The 22,962-nt window shown below is 39.5% G+C and overlaps 1 protein-coding gene and 1 pseudogene across 6 annotated transcripts in view; one reads left to right on the top strand and one right to left on the bottom strand.

Moving 5' to 3' along the window:
* Nucleotides 1–22,962, top strand: part of SPECC1L (sperm antigen with calponin homology and coiled-coil domains 1 like) — a 140,468-nt gene that overhangs the window by 82,856 nt on the left and 34,650 nt on the right. For all 6 annotated transcript variants that reach the window (XM_036276385.1, XM_036276383.1, XM_036276386.1 and 3 more), the window contains 3 exons: nt 4,637–4,720; nt 6,605–6,761; nt 11,625–11,727. In XM_036276385.1, coding sequence (XP_036132278.1) covers nt 4,637–4,720; nt 6,605–6,761; nt 11,625–11,727 — 344 coding nt within the window. The remainder of the gene's footprint in view (nt 1–4,636; nt 4,721–6,604; nt 6,762–11,624; nt 11,728–22,962) is intronic.
* On the bottom strand, nt 540–1,211 carry LOC118639834 (annotated as a pseudogene).

The raw sequence follows: 22,962 nt of genomic DNA, 5'->3' as shown, positions 1-22,962 counted from the left end.
CATCAGAACCTTGGCAAGACCTTAATATTTAAAAATTATTAACAACTACCTCTAGGGGCAAGTCCAGGTAACTGGTTTATGACAAATTTATATCATGAAGGAAAACAAGTACCTTTTAAAAATGCCCCAGCCACTGCTTCTTAATAAAGAAAGACTAAAACTACGTGCGTTTGTCATACACAAAATCCTATCTCTGTCCCTTGAAATTTCCTTAGTTTCATTCATTAGAAGGGGATTTAAAAGAAAAAGACTTAAAAAGCACTTGAGAGCAGCATTCAGCTTTCTCATGAAATACTCAGCATTTTAAATATTATGTACATGACTTTTTTTCTTTTGTGAGCTAGACATTGTCTTCAGAGTTTGTGGACCTTGTGAAAGTAGAGGAAAAAGAACCAGTTCAGGACTATTCTAGAAATTGTCTTTTGGCAGAACAACAGGGAGCCAAGTTAAAAACAGGAGGGTCATTTTGTTGCTGTGTTTTTTTTATTTTTCTGAAGTTTTAATCGTTTTTTGTTCTCCTTCTGCATAAACCTCAGTCATCACTCCTGAGTGGAGATGGGCAGAAGCTCTGGCTCCTGCTCCTCTGGCTTTTCAGCAGCTGCTTTCTCATTGCTGCAGCCGGTTTGAATAGCTGTGTCAAAGAGGACTTCCCCAAAATACTGTTATAGTTAATCCCACAACATACTTTCTGTCTTTTCCAGTATGTGAGATCTATAAAGGAAAAAAACGGCGTTCTGTTAGAGCCCGAAGCCATCTCTGTATCTGAGCCATCATCTGACTGGTTACTGGAGATTGAACGGGGCCGGGCACTTGAGGTGGTACTATGAGCATCAGAATTGTGACACTTAATCCCTTCTGCAGTTTGCTGATGTGATTGCTTTTCATCCTTTTTCCAGACAGAGTTTTCACTTTCTTTGGTTTCAGTGTAGTCTTCAGACTGGGTCCTGCCCATGCATCTACCATGTGGTTGCAGTTTTGTTTTGTTTTTTAATACTGCTGACAGTTTCTTCCATCTTTTCACAAGCAGGACACGGGCATTACGGTTGTCTCCTGAATGAGCCTCATGCAACCCAAAACAGCTCTGGAAATCCTTTTTATAGTGTTTACTGTCAGTGAGTTGAGAACTGGAGGACCTAACTCTGCTAAATACAGCAGCCTTCTATATTTTGGTACATCTTTGGCTTGTGAGAACCAACCATCTTTTCTTCTGGGCAATAGTGTTCCAAAAACAGCCATTTCACACACAATAATGTTCCTGATGTGTAGAGTGCACCACAGGCCAACCCTCCCCCCTACAATCGCTCTCTCCTCAATTGCCTAGTTTAGAAAGATTGTTTCCTGCATTGTATTTACTTTTAAGTTAAAGTAAAGAAAAGAAAAAGAACCTTTGCCCTGGCCGGTTTGGCTCAGCGGTTAGAGCGTCGGCCTGCGGTCCGGAGAGACTCGGGTTCGGTTCCCGCTGAGGGCACGTGCTTCAGTTGCAGTTTGTCCCCGGCCCTGGTTGGTCTCTCTCTCCTTCCCTCCCTCCCTCCCACTCTATCTGAAGATAAATGGGAAAATATCCTTGGGTAAGGATTTTTTAAAAAAAAATATGGAAGGATTAGGGGAATTAATAAATATGTGATAAAGAGAATATAGAAGTACTCCTGAAACCTATACAATTTTAATAATCAATGTTATACCAATAAATTCAATTAAAAATGTTTAAGAAGAGAGAACATATATAGGAGGGCAGGATTTCTATCTCAATTTCTCCTGGCCATTTTCCAACTAGGGTTGGATCTAGGGCTGAGCCAGAAACTGATTCAGATCTACACTTTGGAACATGAATATTGCTGTGAAACTTTTTAAATAGAAGGTTCTTTTTCTTTTTTCTTTTTTTTTTTTTATCCTCACCCGAGGACATTTTTCCATTTTTTGTACAGATAGAGTGGGAGGGAGAGAGAGAGAGAGAGAAACATTGATGTAAAGGGACACATCGAGTGGCTGCCACCCGCACGACCAACCAGGGCCGGGGACAAACTGCAACTGTGGTACTTGCCCTTAGCGGGAACCAAACCCTAGTCTCCCTGTACCGCAGGCCGACGCTCCAACCTCTGAACCAAACCGGCCAGGGCTAAAGTCTTTCTTTTGAGATAAGTTTAGACTTTCAGAAGAATTGCAAAAATATCAGTTTTCTTATATTCTTCACCCAGTTTCCCTTATATGAACATTCTGCATAACCATAGAATAATTATCAAAAGTAAGAAATCAATATTATTGAAATGCTATCAAGGTAAACTACAGACTGTATTTGGATTTCACCATTTTTTTTTTTAATCCTCACCCGAGGACATTTTTCCATTTTTTGTTCAGGTAGAGTGGGAGGGAGAGAGAGGAACAGAGAGAGAGAGAGAGAAACATCGATGTGAAAGGAACACATCGAGTGGCTGCCACCCGCACAACCAACCAGGGCCAGGGACAAACTGCAACCGAGGTACGTGCCCTTAGCGGGAACCGAACCTGGGTCTCTCAGGACCGCAGGCCGACGCTCTAACCACTGAGCCACACCGGCCAGGGCTCACCATTTTTTTTTTCACTGATGATCATTTTCTACTCCAGGATCAAACCCAGAATCCCACTTTGCATTTTGTTGTTTTATCTCCTTAAGTCTCTACCAGTCTGCCAACAGTTCATCAGTCTTTTCCTGTCTTTTGTGACTTTGACACTTTTGAAGAATACTGCTCAGTTATTTTTTTAGAATATCTTTCAGTATGGGTTTGTCTGATTTTGTTTGTTTCTTCTGATTAGGTTGAGGTTATATATTATTGGGAAGGATACCACAGAGGTAATACCCAAGTGTATTATATTAGGGGGCACATGATGTCGATATGTCTTACTATTGACCTTGATCACTTGGTTAAGGTGGTTGTCTGCTAGTAATTAATAAATATTCTATTCCTGCCCTGGCCAGTTTGGTTCAGCGGTTAGAGCATCGGCCTGCGGTCCTGAGAGACCCGGGTTCGGTTTCCGCTAAGGGCGCGTACCTCGGTTGCAGTTTGTCCCCGGCCCTGGTCGGTTGTGTGGGTGGCAGCCACTCGATGTGTTCCTTTCACATCGATGTTTCTCTCTCTCTCTGTGTTCCTCTCTCTCCCTCCCACTCTACCTGAACAAAAAAATGGGAAAATGTCCTTGGGTGAGGATAAAAAAAAAAATGTTTGCTGTAGGGACATTCTTGGTCATTGAGACTAATAGTCTTCATTCAGTAAAAGAGGTGGTGTTTTCCCTCATCCTAGTCACACATCCCAAATACACCCCACCAGGCAGAACACACCTTGTCCTAGTCTGCCCTTGTGCTTGTTGGCCTGGCCTGACGGCAGCCTTGTCAGGCTTGTAACCCTAAGTACAGAAGGTGCTGGTCTGTGTTGGGGGCTCCCACTGTGGGGCAGCAGGTCGTGAGAAGGCAGTGTTGAACCTCGACCTGCAGGATGATAAAGGTAGCCAAGCTAAGGAAGGAATGGAGGAGTACAGGAGACATGGAAACAGCTTGTGCCAGTGTTCAAGGGACTTCAGAAACTCCTTAGACAGCTTGTGTTTAGAAAGCAAGGGAGGAGTAGAACAAGGTGAGGCTGCAAACACAGATGGTGGGGCTATATCTGATTGTGTGCTTCCCTGAATATTCAAAAATGCCTGATGATTCCTTTTTGCCCTCAGACTAAAGTCCACATTATCAGGTAATGAAGACTATTGTCAGTCAGCCTCATCCTCCCTTTAAAGCCCCTTTTCTGCTGCCTTCTCTGTTTTCCCTGTGCCCCATGTTTTAGCTGTGCTACGATTTTATTCTTCTTCAAATTGAACGTCCTTGGTCCTTGAACCTTTGCCGTCTGTATTGTCTGGCTGAAATACTGTTTCCTACTCCTCTTCTCTACCAGTAAAGCCCAGCTAATGTCATCACAGTATGCTATTGAAGCCTTTCCTGCTCCCTGAAGTCAAAGTGAATGGCTTCTCCCTTTGTGATTTGAGAGCATTTTCTCATTCTAGTAGTCTAATTAATTCCATTCTGACTTGGCTGTTATATATATGTATGGCTTCTTCACTAACTGTATGTAGGTACAATAAGGGATCTTTGAATTTTGGTTGAATTGCATCAAAAAGGTAAGTGACCGTGATTTAGAAGGATTTTCATCTGGCCCTGACCAGTTTGGCTCAGTGGTTAGAACATTGGCCCTTGGACCAGAGAGTCCCGGGTTTGGTTCCTGCTAAGGGCATGAGCCTCAGTTGCAGTTTGTCCCCGGCCCTAAGTGGGTGCCAACCACTCGATGTGTCTCTCTCACATCTATGTTTCTCTCTCTTCTTCCCTTTCTCCCTCTGGCTCTATCTGAAGATAAATGCAAAAATGTCCTCAGGTGAGGATTAAAAAAAAAAAAGGTATTCTCATCTGTGTCAAATGTCTCATCTGTAGAAATAAAACTGAATGAAATGTTTTCCCATGTTCCTCGTCTATAGAGGTTGTTTTGTATAAGTAGACTGGAGAATTGTTGAAGTGCTATGGATTGGGAAAGAAGGGTGAGAGGAATAAAACTTACCTTCTTGCTACCTTGTTACTTCAATGTACAGAATCAGATTTCTTTATTGTGACCCTTTCCACTTTATGCAGAGCATCTATTAAGAACATCTTCAACCAGCCGACCTGCTTCTCTGCCAAGAGTACCTGCCATGGAAAGTGCCAAGACCATCTCAGGTAATGACTTTTATTTGAAATTTCCTTTTAAAAGACTCTTCAGAAGTTTTAGTTATGGTGCTGAATACTTTCTTTTTAGACCTAGTTACATTTAGCTCTGAGTTGATTATTTTTCACTCTAAATTTTTCCTATTGTAGCTTTCAGATTCTATAGAAATCATATGGCCCTGTTATAAAAAAACAAAAACTGAAAAGTTCCATTCATTTAAAAAGTATTTATCAGATACCTAGAGTAGGTTAGATGATATGCTGAAAATACAGCTTCATACAAAGTGGATATGGTTGTGAAAGATTAGAATAGTTATCCCAAGGTGCGTCATGACTACTTCTGAAGAGTTATTTTAGAGCATATCAAAAATTCTCTGGAAGCCAGATTTTTTCCAGTGTGATAAGACCATTCTATTATGATAAATTTTATAGACTTACTTTGTCTCCTGGAATTAACTCTTCAGTTTATCAGTTGTTCCTATTATTTTCTCTTCATGGCCTTTTCTTATTCTTAACTCAACTACAAATTGGACCAGGAAAGGAGAAATTCCTATAGTTCTGCCTCCTATAATTAACATACCACTTGTACAAGGATTTACGCTAGGCAGTTTTTATACATCATAGCTGGCTCTTTAAATCAGTGGAGTATCCGGCCAGAATTACCACCCCAGAGCTTGGTCTCAAAGCTTTTTCCTGTAATAGAGTTAGTTCTTCTTATCCTTTCTCAGCCAGTTTTCTCTATTTTGTATGGAATGATGAAAGGTGTTCTCTTTCAATTTTCTAGCATACCACTAAAAAATACTGCTGATTTGCGACATAGAGACATCTGACATTGAAAGAAAAAAACAGTAGTAATTATAAAATATGTCAGAATATGTAAATGCATTATTATTCTAATAAGATTCTGTAATAGAAGAAAGCATCTGTCTCCTCTGGATTGTTAAAGATTACTTTTCTAAGGCAGTGTTATATTCTGCTTGTGGTTATTCTAAAATTATCAAGAACATTTTAACCAATAAAAGGAAAGCAGATTCACTAATGAGGGGAGGGAATTATTGATGTGTGACATTGATTGCATTACATCCAGCCCAGAGGTGATACAGTTAATGGACCCCTCATATCCAGCGTCGTCTGAGGTAAGAGAGATTTGTCTGAGGTCAGGAACTTTGTCTCCTATCTCACTTCTCACTGCTCAGCCCAGCATTGTCAGCACCTGCTTGTACTCAGCACATCCCTGCTAGAAAGCTGCTTTTTTTGTGGCTCTGTCATCAACAGCCGAAGTGGCTACCTCCAACAGTTCTCAGAGCTCCCTATAATTCTAACAAGATACAGTGTCTTACTATGCAGACTTTCAAAGCAGGATTTTTCTGATTATTTTTATTTCTCAGTAGCTGATGACACCTTTTGGTTTTCTGTCTTATTGATTTATATTTTTAAAAACATGGCCCATCCCAGAATTAAGTGTATCTCTTTTCTGTCCCTTTAACAATGTTTTTGGCTAATTTCAGAAGGGTCATGTTGATTTTAGTGGAGAATGAGTAATTGTCGAGTACTGCTTTAATTAGTCTTTGGTTTTTAGTTGTATTTGTGATTAAACGGACATTCTCAGAGTACTTGCTGCGTGCTAGGTAGGAACTGTGAGTATTATAGGGGAGGGTAAGACACTGCTCACTGTCAGATGATGTGAGGTTTAATGAATATTTCAACTCCTATACCTTTTTATAGTTTTTTAAATGAAACAAAAATAATTCTTCAACTTAATAGTAAGATAAAGAAAATTTTAGTTTTTCCTCCTGTAGGGCAATTTCTGCTCTTTTTGGAACCTACTGAAGAAAATGTCTCAAGAACTCAATTAAAAATGTTTTTGCTATAAAATGCTTAATGACTATTTTTTAGTGTCTCGACGAAGTAGTGAAGAGATGAAGCGAGACATCTCTGCACCTGAGGGAGCGTCACCTGCCTCTCTTATGGCTATGGGCACCACGTCACCACAGCTTTCCCTGTCCTCCTCTCCCACAGCATCTGTGACCCCCACCACTCGAAGCCGGATAAGGTAGAGAATAGTTAATATTGATGCATTTCGTGTGTACCTGTTCTGACCTTTTGAGAGTAAATGATCAAGTTATAAAGTAATGCATTCAGGTACAGATTTTTTTTCTTTCTTTCTTTGAGTGTTATTCAGTATCTCTTCTTCTATGCCCAGAACTGGGTAAGATGGTATAGAAGTAAAAAGTAAACCAGCTCTGGCCAGTTTGGTTCAGCGGTTAGAGCACCAGCCCTCAGACTGAAGGGTTGTGGGTTTGATTCTGGTTGGGGGCATGTGCCTGCGTTGCAGGTTTCCACAGCCCTGATTGGGGCTATGTGAGAGGCAGCCAGTAGATGTGTCTCTCTCAACATTGATGTTTCTCTCTGTCTGCTCCCCCTTCCACTCTCTCTAAAAAAAAAAAAAAATTCAATGGGAAAAAAAAGTGAAACAAAGTTAAAAAGATAGTTTATTTTCCCAAAGAGATAGTTTTCCCAAGCAGTTGGTGTTTTTTTTTTTTTTAAATTAGTGAATGGTTGAATACAAAAGTAAGTATTGTGGAATTCAAATACTGGGGATGTGGGTGGAATGTTAGGGAAGGCTAGAAAAGTAGAATTTGAGTGGAGCCTTGAGGGCGGTGGATGGGAAGGAAGGCAGGCAGGCATTATTGTCAAGGCCAGTGACTTGAGTGAATGTACAAAAAAGATTAATAATTGAGGGTGTGGTACTGCACACATAGAGAGGATGCGTACAGAAAACCAGAAGAAGGTGTGTACCTACATATCCGGGGGCAGTGTGTAAGATTGACTAGGTAATATGTGGCTGAGCGATGGAATCTCTTTAAAGTCAAATTGAGTCACTTTGATGGGGTAGCAGCTATAAAGTGGGGTAAATAAATTAGTGTGAGAAAATGCAAGGATTATTCTACCCTAAACCAAAGTTGAAGAAAGCAGCCAGAGGATATTATACTGTTTTTGAGACAAAGTTATCAAGTCTGGACCAGGTGACAGTAGTGGAAATGGTGAAGGGAGGGTTGGGATCAGGAGGTTTTGCAAAGGTAAAGATAATAAATTTTGGCAATTTTTAGAAAAGGAATGAAAGAAGGAGAGCTACCAAAGATGGCTGAGAACATGAGGCTACATTATTGATTAAGAAACAATACATGAAAATGTAGTAGTATATTTTATTCCTATTTGTCTTATGTCAGAAGCCCATTTGGGACTAAGAAGTATTTATAATTTAGAAGACAAAAATAGATACCAAAAATTTAGCATACATTGTTTATAGAAATGAAGAAAAACTCTTTTTTTTTTTTATCCTCACCCGAGGACATTTTTCCATTTTTTGCACAGATAGAGTGGGAGGGAGAGAGAGGAAGAGAGAGAGAGAGAGAGAGAGAGAGAAACATCAATGTGAAAGGGACACATCGAGTGGCTGCCACCCGCACGACCAACCAGGGCCGGGGACAAACTGCAACCGAGGTACGTGCCCTTAGCGGGAACCAAACCCGGGTCTCTCCAGACCGCAGGCGGATGCTCTAACCACAGAGCCAAACCGGCCAGGGCAAATGAAGAAAAACTCTTTAAGAAGTATTGGGAGGAATTAAGCATAAAGAGGAATTATGAAGAATAGCCCTGGCCGGTTTGGCACAGTGGTTAGAACATCGACCTGTGGTCCAGAGAGACCCGGATTCGGTTCCCGCTAAGGGCACGTACCTTGGTTGCAGTTTGTCCCCGGCCGTGGTTGGGTTGTGTGGGTGGCAGCCACTCGATGTGTCCCTTTCACGTCGATGTTTCTCTCTTCCTCCTACTCTATCTGAACAAAAAATGGAAAAATGTCCTCGGGTGAGGATAATAAAAAGAAGAAGAAAGACATATTAAGAGTTGAAAGTGGGATAGGGGTGGGTTTCAGAAATTTAGCCATATATTGACTTACAGGTTTGAAGATAAAATAGAATATTTGGCATCTCAGACTCAAATTATATACTTAACTTTTTTTTTCCTTTATTGATTTTTAGAGAGGAGAGAGAGGGATAGAAATATCAATGACAGAGAACATCGATTGGCCGCCTCCTGCATGCCCCCCACTGGGGATTTGGCCCACAACCTGGGCCTGTGCCCTGACCAGGAGCCAAACCTCTTGGTGCATGGGTCAACACTCAACCACTGAGCCACACCATCCAAACAGTACTTAACTTTTAAAGTAAAGCCCTGCCTCTAGGGGACCAACCTCTTAGAATTGTGGTCCCATTAGCAGTGCACCATTGGAGCAAGTAGCGATGCAGATGGTGATAACGTACCCTCAGCTCTGACTGATACATAGGAGAGCACTGCTCGTATTTGTCTTTGTACCTTTGGGAAGGGCACCCACTATTTCTGGCTGCACCACTTAGGAGCTGTGATCTTCAGCAAGGCTTCTCCTGGCCTTAGTTTCTTATCTTACAATGAAGAAATTATAAGAGGCAACCCTCTAGCTCTAGGAGACTTTCTGCAGCTTCTTATTCTGTTCATATAGTTTACTCTTTTTTTTTTTTTTTTATGCTTTTGATGTGATTTCTATACTAAAACCTATAATAAGACCTAATGTGAGCCAGAGTGAACCTTTCACATTGATTGTAGCTTTTATTTTTGCATTATGGGGGTTTGAGGAAGAGGCGGGAGCTTGCCTTTTTGCATTCATTCACTTAAATTGTTATTATTATTATTATTGTTATTATTATTTTTAGTCCTCACACGAGGATATTTTTCTATGTATCTTCAGATAGAGTGGGAGGGAGGGAGAGAGAGAGAGAGAAAGAGAAACATTGATGTGAGAGAGACACATTGACAGGTTGCCCCCTGTACTACCCCAACCAGGGCTGGGGACAAACTGCAAATGAGGTATGTGCCCTTGGCCGGAATCAAACCCACAACTCATTGGTCCACAAGTTGATGCTCTAACTGCTGAGCCAAACTGGCCAGGGCTCATTCACTTCAGTTTATCTTCATACTCTTTTTCTATGTTCAGTGATGTTACAACAAACTTCTTTGAACCCTTTAAACCAAAGCTGAAATTTGGCAGGTTGGTACAATATGAAAGTATATTTCTTCAAGGTAGCAGTCTTAACTGCATGTTGAAATATTTTTGTATTTCACTTTGGTTCTAAGATAAGTAAAAATTGGTGCTATTGCAATATACCTCTCAAGTGGAAAAGCTTCTGTTCTAAATGTGTATTCTTTGATTTCCTAACATATTCTGAAGGGTAAATACAGACTCAGTGTGCTGAAGAATACTAAGCCACTTGTAATCATCTCTAGGGCACTTATTAGGCTAAGTTTATGGTCTTGGGACTACAATCTCTGCTTTATAAAATAAGCACTATCCCAGCTGGTGTGGCTTAGTTGTTGAGCATCGACCCATGCTCCAAGAGGTCACTGGTTTGATTCCCAGTCAAGGCACATGCCCAGGTTGTGGGTGCAATCCCCAGTGGGTGGCATGCAGGAGGTGGCCAATCGATGTTGTCTTTCATTGATGTCTCTCTCTCTCTCCCCACCTTATCTCTTTCTAAAATCAATTTAAAAAAATTATAAATAAATAAGCACTAAAAAGTAGACCAAGCTTTTAAGAGTATGCTATTTGTCAAGGAGCAGGTTATTTTATAAAGTACTCTTTCTCTCCAAGAATTCTTTAATATTCTGTTCTACATCTAAAGTGGCTATTGGAAGGAAGGATTTGATTGTCCTCCTCCTGCATGTCCCCCACTAGGGATTTGGCTCACAACCTGGGCGTGTGCCCTGACCAGGAACCGGCGACCTCCTGGTGCATGGGTTGATGCTCAACCACTGAGCCACACTGGCCTGGATAAGTCATGTTTTTAAAAGATGAAATGAGCCCTGGTTGGTTTTGCTCAGTGGTTAGAGTAGAGCATTGTCATGCAGACCAAAGAGTCGTGGGTTGTATTCCAGTCAAAGGCATGTACCTCGGTTACAATTTGTCCTCAGTCCTGGTCGAGGTCATGTGGAGGCAGCCAGTCAATGTGTCGCTCTCACATCAATGTTTTTCTCTCTCTCCTCCCTCCATCCTTCCCACTCTATCTGAGATACATAGAAATATATCCTCAGGTGAGGATTTAAAATAATAATAATAATAATAAAATAAATAAAGGTGAAATGAGCCCTGGCTAGTTTGGCTCAGCTGTTAGAGCATCAGTCCACAGACCAAAGAGTTATGGATTTGATTCTGAACAAGGGCACATACTTTGGTTGCGGTTCATTCCCTGGCCCTGGTCGGGGGTCGTGTAGGAGGCAACCAATCAATGTGTCTCTCTCACATCAATGTTTTTCTCTCTCTTTCTTTCAACCCCCCTAACCCCACCCTCCCACCCCAACTCTATCTGAAGATAAATGGAAAAGTATCCTCGGGTGAGGATTTTTAAAAAAAAAGAAAGGTGAAAGGATTATAGACATCTTTGGAAACAAAAATGAGTAAAAAAAAACAAAGCATAAAGATTATGAAAGGGTAAGATATTGATGAAAGGCAGCTATGACAATTTTCAGATGCTGCCAATATCGGGTTGTTTTTTCTCCTTCTGAGCATCCTGGAATTCATCCCATTAATTGTGAATGCATGTTGTACTGATGCCAGTTTTCATGTGGGTAATGAAAACTGAGTACCTCCCTTCAGGTAGCAGAAAGTCCTGACAGTGGTGGGTCTGTGGAGACCCTGTAAAAATTGATAGGTAAAATCAAATGAATGAAAAGATGCATCTTGCCTTTGGATGCCTTAGTGCGTGCATTTACCCTGTTCAAAAATGCAAACCAACACTGGTCTTTTCTGTTTGTTGGATTTCTGGTTTATAATGGTACTCAAATAAAAAATATTTCAACTTTGGGTTTCTTATTTTCACTTAATCAGGGAAGAAAGGAAGGATCCTCTCTCAGCATTGGCAAGAGAATATGGAGGATCAAAGAGGAATGCCTTGCTGAAGTGGTGTCAGAAGAAAACAGAAGGCTATCAGGTAAACCATATGGTTTTTTCGTCCCACATGAGCAATTGCCAAATCAAGTGCTGGAGTGTCATAGCTTGCTACATATCTCACGTTAGAAATGATGAGTCCTATGCTGAATTTCAATAGTGCATTCCACACATTGAAAGTCTATCCCAAATTTGGTGGCGTGTCAGATAAGTAAGTTTCTTCCCTTTCTAGAGTAGTTAATCTTTGCTTAGTCAGCTATTATAGCACTTTCTTAAGTCCTTGTTAAATGTTTTTGTTGTCTCATCTGGACTCAGTGAAAATGGTTTCATTTTACTTTAAATTAGTATTTTAATTATTATGTTTGAAATCTTCTTTTGGCTAAGTTGTTTTTCATAGAATTTTCTCCTTCCTGCTATGCTGTCTGTGCCCTAATCACTTCACATCTGGACTAGTTTAATAACCTTCCCTTTCTTCCCTTGTTTGTGTCTGTCTGTCTCTTTTCCCCCTTTCAATATTTTGTTTTAAGTAGTGTTAAATGTGGTATTTGGAGAGAAAATCCTTGTTCTACACACAATGGAAACTTTAAAAATATATCCATTAGACTACTAAAAACTAGTTTAGATTTACAGTGTCTTCACATATGATTTTAGTTACAGAGACTTCCCAGCCTGCAGCCAGTGTTTTCAGTTGCTGTTTTATATTTTGGTGCAACCACACAGAAATACAACACGAGAAGGGAATTAAAGTTCTGTATTCTTGGACTCATCACATCAACTCTCATCTCACCAAAATGACATAAAAGAACTAGCTATAACATTTTCTGACAATTTTTGCGTAAAAGAGGTGATGGAGTAGTGGAGAAGCATATTAAGATCTGCCATAAGTAAATCCCTTTTGGACAAATTTGTACATGACTTCAGACAATGATCTTCAGTTCATTTATGATTGAAGAGCCAAGTACATTGCAATCAACTTTCAATTCTCAGAAAGCCATAAAAGTCAGTGAGGATTTGATAAGTGTTTAAATGTCTCCAGCTTCCATTAGATAAAAAAGGGACTAGTCGTGTTGGCAAGGATGTGGAGAAATTAGAACCCTTGTACACTGCAGTGTCTGTAGAAAAAAGTATGGTGGTTACTCAAAAAATTAAACATAGAATTACTGTATAATCCAGCAGTTCCACTTCTAATGTGTATATACCTACCCAAAATAACTGAAAACAACGGACTGGATGAGGTATTTACACACCCATGTCCATAGCAGCACTGTTCACAATAGGCAAAATGTGGAAGCAATCCAAGTGTCCAATAGATGGATAAATAAAATGCAGTGTACCTACAGTGGAATATTATTCAGCCTTAAAAAGGAGAAAACTTCTAACACATACTACAAACGTGGATGAACCTTAGACATTATACTAAATGAAATAAGCCATGTACAAGAGGACAAATATTTATGTAGTAGTAGTCAGATTTGAGTAGTCAGATTCATAGAGACAGAAAGGAGAATGGTGGTGCCAGGGACTGGGAACAGGGGCCAATGAGGAGTTATTGTTAGAAGAGTACAGAGTTTCAGTTTGTGCAGCATGAAAAAAGTTCTGAGGATGGGTGGTGGTGACGGTTGCACAACAATGTAAGTGTATTAATGCCACTGAGCTGTACACTTAAATATGGTTAAAGTGATAAATTTTATGTTATGTATATTTTACCACAATAAAAAATTACTTAGAATACAGTAGACCCAGACACATGAAAGTAGGGCACAGACTGACATCCCTCAGAAGAGGGGATGGGGGGTTGGGGGGGGTGGGAAGAGATAAACCACAGAACTTATATGCATGTATGCATGACCAACGGACATGGACAACTAAGCCAGGGACGGGGCGGAGGTGGGGTGGGGTGGGGGGTGCCAATGGGGTAAAAAGGTAAAATATCTGTAACAAAAAAATAAATAAAAATTTATATATAAAAAAAAAAATTACTTAGCAAAAAAAAAAAGTTAATGATTGGAATATAACTAAATAGAAAATCAGCAAGGACATAAGACTTGAACTATGTCTTGAATACATGAACTATATACTTAACTAGACCTCTAAAACATTTATGGAGAGTAAACATTCTTCTCAGGTACACAAAGAATATTCCGGTATAGGCTATGTATTGAGTTATAAAACCAGTCTCAATACATTAAAAATATTGAAATTATACAAAGTGTCTTTTCTGATTGCAGTGGATTGGAAGTAAAAATTAATAACAGGAAAATTCACAATATACTAAAACTTTTGAGAGGTGTCAAAAGCGGTTCTCAAACATAAATTTATAACTGTAAACACCTTAAAAAGAAGAAAAACCTCAAATTAATAACCTAACCTTCCACCTTAAGAAAGTAGGAAAAAAAGAGCAAACTAAATCTTTAGCAAGCAGAAGGAAATGATAGAGATTAGAGCAGAAGTAAAGGAAGTAGAAAATCAGAAGATAAAATGAAACCAAAAGTTGGTTCTTTGATGATAGCAAATCAACAAACATTTAGGCAGATTGACAAAGAAAAGATGAAAATTACTAAATTTTAGTAAGGAATAAAAGAGGAGACATGGCTAATAATTTTACAGGAGAAATATAAAAACAGAATATTATGAACAATTGTATGCTGGAAAATTAGATAACCTAGATGAAATGGACAAATTCCTAGAAATACACAAACTATCAACATTGACTCAAGAAGAAGGAAAATAATGAATAGGCCTGTAATGACTAAAGAGATTGAATTAGTATTAAAAAAAAAACTTCCAGCCCTGGCCGGTTTGGCTCAGTGGTTAGAGCGTCCACCTGTGGTCCGGAGAGACCCGGGTTCGGTTCCCGCTAAGGGCACGTACCTCGGTTGCAGTTTGTCCCCGGCCCTGGTTGGGCGCGGGTGGCAGCCATTCGATGTGTCCTTTTCACATCGATGTTTCCCTCTCTCTCTCTTCCTCTCTCTCCCTCCCACTCTATCTGTACAAAAAATGGAAAAATGTCCTCAGGTGAGGATAAAAAAAAAAACTTCCAGCAGCTCTGGCTGGTTTGTCTCAGTAGAGCACCGTGGGTAGAGCATCAGCCCACGGACCAATGAGTCACGGGTTCAATTCTGACCGGGCACATACCTCGGTTGCAGTTCGTCCCTGGCCCTAGTCCAGGTTGTGTGGGAGGCAACCAGTCGATGTGTCCCTCTCATGTTGATGTTTTTCTCTCTCCCTTACTCTCCCTCTCTCTCCCTCCCACTCTACCTAAAGATAAATAGAAAAATACCCTCAAGTAAGGATTTAAAAAACAACAACAATAAAGAAAAGCCCAGGACTACACAACTTCACTGGTGAATTCTACCAAGCGTTTAAAAAAATTAACATTAGTCATTCTCAGTGTCTTCCAAATATAGAAGAGAGAGCACTTCCTAACTTATTCTGAGACCAGTATTACCTTGTTAACAAAGTCAGAAAAAGATAATTACAAGTAAAGAAGACTACAGCACAGAAATCCTCAACAAAATGCTGACAAATAGAATCCAGCATTAAATATAAAGAATTAGCCCTGGGCAGTTTGGCTCAGCAGTTAGAGTATCGGCCCATGGACCAATGAGTCGCGGGTTCGATTCTTGTCAAGGGCACATACCTTGTTTGTGATTCATCCCTGGCCCTGCTCAGGTCATGTGGGAGATAGCCAGTCTATGTATCTCTCTCGCATCAATGTTTCTCTTTCTCCCTCTCTCTCCCTGTCTTCCTCCCTCCCTCTCCCTCTCACTGTATTTGAAGATAGATGGAAAAATATCCTTGGGTGAGTATAAAAAAAATAAAATGAAAAAGAATTATACACAATGACCAAGTGGAGTTTATCCCAGGAATGCAAAGTTGGTTTGATGTGAAATTTATTGTAATATGTCATATCAAAAAATAAAGGGGATGCCCTGGCCAGTTTGGCTCAGCAGTTAGAGCATCGGCCTGCGGTCCAGAGAGACCCGGGTTCGGTTCCCGCTAAGGGCACATACAGTACCTTGGTTGCAGTTTGTCCCCGGCCCTGGTCAGTCGTGCGGGTGGCAGCCACTCGATGTGTTCCTTTCACATCGATGTTTCTCTCTCTCTCTCTCTCTCTCTCTCTCTCTCTCTCTCTCTCTTCCTCTCTCTCCCTCCCACTCTACCTGAACAAAAAATGGAAAAATGTCCTCGGGTGAGGATAAAAATAAATAAATAAATAAAGGGGAAAAAAACAAAATAATCTTAGTAGATGCAGAAAAGGTATTTGACAAAATTCAAAACCCATTCATGATTTTAAAACAAACAAACATTTAAACTAGGAATAGAAGGGAACTTTTTCAATTTGTTAGGGGGCATCTATGAAAAACCCACAACTAATATTATACTTAATAGTGAAAGACTGGATGCTTTCCACCTAAGATCAGGAACAGGAAAGGATATCTACTTTTACCACTTCTGTTCAACATTATCCTGAACATGCTAGCTAGGACAGTTAGGCAAGGGAAAGACATTGAAAAGGAAGAATAAAACTATTTCTGTTTACAGATGACATGATTGATACCTAGAAAACCTTAGAGTTCACATAAAAACTGTTAGAGCTAATAAATTCAGCAAAGTTGCAGGATATAAGGTCAATGTAAAACTCATTTATTTCTATATACTAGCAATGAAAACTCTGAAAATGAAATTAAGACAGCATTTCCATTTTTAAAAGCATCAAAAAGAATAAAATTCTTATAAATAAATTAAGGGATCATAAGGTTTGTATATTGAGAACTACAAAAGGTTGCTGAAAGAAATTAGAGAAAATTTAAGTAAATGGAAGGACGTCCCTTGTTTGTGGATTGGAAGTTTTGATACTGCTCCAACATGGATGAAAATATTATGCTAAGTGAAAGGAGCCAGACATAAAACTCCAACCTAAAAGACTTTGATACTCCAGACCTGAAAATAGGTATAAAACTGATTCTCTGAGCTTTGCTTAGTGGCAAGAACCTTAATTCTAGTGGCTGATCTAGTTTGATCTAGGACTGAAACATCAAGCATAAATCAGTATTGTACAACCACTTAATTATTTTTCTTTATAGCCTTTTTTATTGACATATACTTAATATAAGAGTTAGTTTACTGATTTACAGTGTACATTTGATTGGTTTTTAATGTATTCACAGAGTTATACAACCATCACCATGATCAATTTTAGAATATTTTTATTAATCCAAAAAGAAATTTCTTATCTATTAGTGGTCACTCCCCATTTGATGTAAGCAACCATTAATTTACTTTCTATCTCTACAGATTTGCCTATTCTGGATACTTTAGATAAATGGAATCACATAAGATGTGGTCCTTTGTGACTGGCTTCTTTCATTTAGCATATAGCATATGTTATAGCATGTTATCAGTATTCTATTATTTTTTATGGCTGAATAATATTCCATTGTATGGATATACCATACTTTCTTATTTATCTATTAATGGACTTTTGGGTTGTTTTTGCTACAATTCTGCAATGAACATTGTGTATACAGTGTTTTGTTTTGTTTTGTTTTGTTTTGTTTTTGTTAATCCTTACCCAATGATATTTTTCTACTGATTTTTAGAGTAGAAGGGAGGCAGGGAGAGAGAGGGACACATTAATGTGAGAGAGACACATCAGTTGGTTGCCTCCTGCATGACCCCGACTGAGACTGGGGTTTAGACCTGCAACCCAGGTATGTGCCCTTGACCAGGAATTGAACCCAAGACACTTTGGTCTGAGGGCCAGTGCTCTAACCGCTGAGCCAAACCAGCCAGGTTGTACATATTTCTTACATGGACTTACGTAATGTTCTCATCCTCCTATCTGTCTTCTAATCTGCTGCCAGAATGGTTTAGAATTGTGATCTTATTTCTCTTCAAGATCATTTGGTTCAAATCCAAGATCCTTGGCATGGAGAATAAGACCCTTTATAATTGATCTGGCCCCTGTGCAGGCTTATTGACTCCTCATTCTTGTGAAATCCCCAGTTTCACCTTGGCCCTGAATACCCTTCATCCTCTCACTCTACTCCTTCCATCTGGAGAGCATCTGCTCCATCAGTTTAGAAGTTAGCATCTATGCAGATTGTTTTTGCCCCACTCCTCTGCAAGCATTCATCTCTTACACGTGCCCCTCCCCTACTCCCTCACAGAGCCCATGGAGCCAGGTTCTTCCTTGATTTGAACCTGATCCAGAACAGAGCGTTTTCTATATTTCAGGGTATATTCTTTGGTGGATTTTTGCATATATAACTCATTTTCCTTGTGTTCCCAAATCCCACAGGGTATATATCACAGTGATATTGGAGTTGTCAGTTTGCATGTCTGTTTTCTTTTCTAGACTGTGAGATTTTGTCCACTTATACTAGTTGATAAGAAGGGCCTGTCTTGGCCTCCTTTGAGCATCTAGAATATAAGGCTCAGCACATGGCAGAGCTGAGTAACTGTGTGAACCTATATATTGAATGTAATGGGAATCATTGGATGTTCGTTTTTGGAATGGTGGTTCTCAGACTTGTATGTTGAAATCTGTGAAGATTGTGAAAAAGGTACAGTTTCTTGAGAACCCACCTAAAGAGGTGTAATTCAAGAGGTATATAAAATGAGACCCTGAAATCTGCATTTTCACAAGCACTGCAGGTGATTCATAGACCAGTGATAATCACACATAGAGTAGTGATTAAGACCTTGGATTTAAATGTCAAATAAGCTTTGAATGTCAGCTCAGCCCCGTCCGTACTGTGTGACCTTATGCAAACTACTTAGTTTCTTTGAGCCTCAGTTTCCTCCTCTATAAAATGGAGGAGTAACTGAGGCAGTCACCTACATTTGCCAGCATATACTATGTGTTTCATAGATTTTTTTTACTCCTCACCCAAGGATATTTTTCTCTTTATTTTTTTTTTATTTTTTTATTTTTTGTACAGATGGAGTGGGAGGGAGAGAGAGGAAGGGAGAGAGAAAAAGAGAAACATCGACGTGAAGGGACACATCGAGTGGCTGCCACCCGCACGACCAACCAGGGCCGGGGACAAACTGCAACCGAAGTACGTGCCCTTAGCGGGAACCGAACCCGGGTCTCTCCGGACCGCAGGCCGACACTCTAACCGCTGAGCCAAACTGGCCAGGGCTATTTTTCTCTTTATCTTCAGACAGAGTGGGAGGGTGAGAGAGGGAAAGAAATGGAGAGAGAGGAAAACATCAACATGAGAGGGACACATCAACTGGGTTGCCTTCCGCACAACCCCAACCAGGGCCAGGGATGAACCACAACCGAGGTACGTGCCGTTGGCCAGAATTGAACCTGCAACTCATTGTTCCAGGGGCTAATGCTCTACCACTGAGCCAAACTGGCCAGGGCCGTGTTTAATAGATTTTTAAATTAGTTTATTTGGTGTTATTGAGTGTTATGATGTAAGCTTTAAATTTTCCTAGACTACTACTTAAATTGAGTACCTCCCCTTTGATTATGAACCCTGCCAACCATCAGGATGATTAAATAATTAAATAATTGGGTTGACTGAGATAATTTAAGCATTAAATCAGTGATTTAACTAATGTCTCTTGGTTCCTTCCCACTTGGATTCTCTGATTCTCTGATTTTAAGGTAAATTGTGTTAGGTTAAAAAAATACACACAAATCAATTACTAAGAATGTCAATAAATAAGTTATAGTTTTTTCACTTACTGGGTACATACTATGCAGGAGGAAATATAATATAAAACAATAACATACGAAAATGAACATTTTTGTACACTGGACAGTCTTATGCTACAAACCTAGCCCCCACCCCCTCCTTGCTTCCTATGATCACTTCTTTGGTAACACACACACACACACAGTAAAAAAATCTATGAAACACATAGTATATGCTGGCAAATGTAGGTGACTGCCTCAGTTACCTCAGTTTTGTTTGTCTGGCTTTTGTTTCCTCTGAGTCAGATATTTGTTTTTGCTATTTAAAAGTAGTTAGGAGCTGGTTCTTTCATTTAAAGGTCTGTGAGTTAAAATTGGATATTCTAAATGCAAAACCTTTTTAAACTGAAAGGTATATCTGATAGAGCTCTTAATTTGTCAAGTGCTATATAAGAAGTGCCAGAGCCCTTTTCTTATCTAGCTTTAAATATGGATGAGTATACCCATTCTTTGGAGCTTGCAGTTTGGGACCAGTCCTTTGGTCTCTGACTTCTCACAGTCTGTAGGAAGGGCAGGTTGTGATACTTAGAGCAGAAGCTGTTACGTGACAATTAGCACGTACTGTTCTCTCAGGCCCCAAATGCATCATTAATGCTTGGACCACGCATGGCTTATGTCTAGGAGCTGTCTAATCGACGGAGATAAATTCCCTAATACCCGTATCGTCTTCCTTTAACTCTCTTAAGAGTCATCCTAAAATAATTGTACTAATCACTGTAATCTCATTAACTATCCATTTACAAAACAAGCCCTTGTGAGTTGGCCTTTTATCTAACAAATACACTTTTCTCTTAAATTGTGCCCTGCCACTTATTGTTCACTGATGTTTTAGAATACTAAAATATTACTGTCGAGAGGGCCTTGGCGTTCTAATTTACTGTCAGATTTATAAATGTGGGACTGAAATCCCCACAAGGATAAATTACTTCCTCAAGGCTATATTGTAAATTCACAGCATTATATAAACAACCTTCAGAACTATTGCTTTAAGGATTAAGCCTTTCCTTTATTTTAAAATCAGTACCTCAGTTTGTACACATTTATGTTTTAAAATTTAAATTTAAATGTGCAATTAACTCTGATAATTGTACTTTTAGAGAGGAGTGATAATCCACTTGCCTATTTCATCACTTTTGTAATTTCTGCTTCCCAGAGGCAGCTATTTTCAGTTCTTTTAGCTGGTTTTTTAGGGATTGACAATACGAGATTGATAATACAAGAGTAACCAGGTAGTTCCTCCGGTGTGGCTCAGTGGTTGAGTGTTGACCCATGCATCAAGAGGTCACTGGTTTGATCCCCGGTCGGAACACATGCCCAGGTTGTGGGCCCAGTCCCCAGTGGGGGGCATGCAGGAGGCAGCCAATCGATATTCTCTCTCATTGATGTTTCTGTCTGTCTCTCTCTCTCACTTCCTCTCTCTCTAAAATCAATAAAGGAAAAAATATTTTTATTTTAAAAAAGAGTAACTAGGTAATAGAATAAATAATATATGCTTTCAGTAAACTTTTTTTGTTATAAATTTCATATTTAACAACTTTTCTTGTAACCTCTAAAGGTTAATTTAAAAGAGAGCTTGACTTTTAGATGAACATATCATTATTTTTTGATAAAATGTCAGACCTTGAAATGGATTAGTTAATACAAAGAATAATGAAATCACTTAATCTAATACAAAGTAGTTTTAATAAATGAACAAAAGCTTTTAGTACTGCCTGAGGTAATTTGATCTCAAATAGGCATTAAAAATGTACAGTTTTATTGAGAAATTTACTCATTAGTGCGTGGGCTGAGGAAGAAAATGTGTATTTCTTAGAGGAGATTAATGGAATCAGAAGAATTGATGGGTGTGAATGATGTAGAGATGCTATGATTTACTTGCATTCTACCAGTTTTTCCTAATATAAAAATTAACTTATCAAATATATATTAAGCTCTGTGCCAGATAATGTGCTGGTTGTTGAAACAAAAATCAGGATATAAAAAGGTAGTTACTAGTCCCAGGAAGCCTTGCACTAGTGAGTAAAATATACATCAATAATTAAAAGTCCGTATGGACTTCTATTTATGATTATAATAGAATGTCACAACAAATCTGCTGACTACTATAAAAGCTTTTTAAAATAATAATTTAAAACATACCTTTGAAGAAATAAATTAATTAATTAAGTTAAAAAAAAATACCTTTGAAGGCATTAGGAATTAACTAGGGCATCCAGGACAAATTTAGCAAGAGCCAAACTTGCAGTGAGAAAGAAAACACATTGAGTTGAACCCTGTATTTACCCCTGCTTTTTTAAACTCTTAGAATATTTGACAACTCCTGGCATGGGGCATAGGCCAAATAGAAAGCAGTTGTCCAGAGCTTGTTTAAGAATGACTGAGTAGGAGGACTAAAATTTGAATTCAGAGCTGTGAAGGCAGCTAAGATTTTGAGGGTCCAGAATCCCAGGGAAAAGATAATCTCAGAGTTGTGGGCTCAGTATTTTGCCCTAAAGGTATTTGTTATATCTATCCTAAGAAGTGTGGAGATAGGCTTAGAGAAATTCAGCAGAGCCCTGGCTAGTTTGGCTCAGCGGTTAGAGCATCGGCCTGCAGTCTGGAGAAATTCAGCAGAAAACTGCTGTCATGAGGATAAAAACTTAAGCATGGCTTTTGTTCGCATAGTATTAGGGAGACAAAATGAGAGCTCAAGGCCAGCGAAAGAGAAATGACCCTGGCAAACACCCTGGGATTTCAGTAGAGACCTCAAAAGAACTATGCTTTATATAGATAAGTTGGCTGGAAGAGGTCAACTTGAAATTCAGCTTCAAAACTTTCCCTGATTAGATCAAGATGATTAGACTAGCTCTTACTCTATTTGCCTACCAGAAGAAACTTGAAAGCTCTGTGAAGGGAGGTGACATCATCCAGCTCCTTAAACTCCAATACACAATATCTCACATTCCATTAAAAATACCAGGTATGGCCCGGCCAGTGTTGCTCAGTGGTTAAGCATTGACCCATGCACCAAGAGGTCTCCACTTTGATTCCCAGTCAGGGCACATGCCCAGGCTGTGGGCCCAATCCCCAGTGGGGGGCATGCAGGAGGCGGCCAATCGATATTTTCTCTCATCAATGTTTCTATCTCTCCTTCTCTCTTTCAAAATCAATAAAGAAAAAAAAAATACCAGGTATGCCAGAAAACACAATCAAATGACAGAAAATCAAAAGAAAAAATGAGTAGGAAAGAACTTCAGGTGATCCAGATATTGGAACTCTTAGGCTTTTAAAATGACTGATTAATGTATTCAAGAAAATAGATGAAAGCCCTGGCCAGGTAGGTCAACTGGTTAGAGCATTGTCCCAATACACCAAGGTTATAGGTTCTATCCCCAGACAGGACACATACAAGAAGCAAGCAGTGAGTGCATAAATAAGCAGAACAACAAATCAATATCTCTCTCTCACTCACTCTGCCTCCCTCTCCCCCCTTCCTCTTTCTCTTTAAAAACCAATTTAAAGCCCTGGCTAGCGTTGCCCAGTGGTTAGAGTGTTGGCCTGTACACCAAAGGGTCACAGGTT

Source organism: Molossus molossus, unplaced genomic scaffold, assembly GCF_014108415.1.
Source record: "Molossus molossus isolate mMolMol1 unplaced genomic scaffold, mMolMol1.p scaffold_m16_p_22, whole genome shotgun sequence".
Lineage (NCBI taxonomy): Eukaryota > Metazoa > Chordata > Mammalia > Chiroptera > Molossidae > Molossus > Molossus molossus.
Note: the sequence above shows the minus strand (reverse complement) of the source record. Positions and strands in the feature narration are given on the sequence as shown.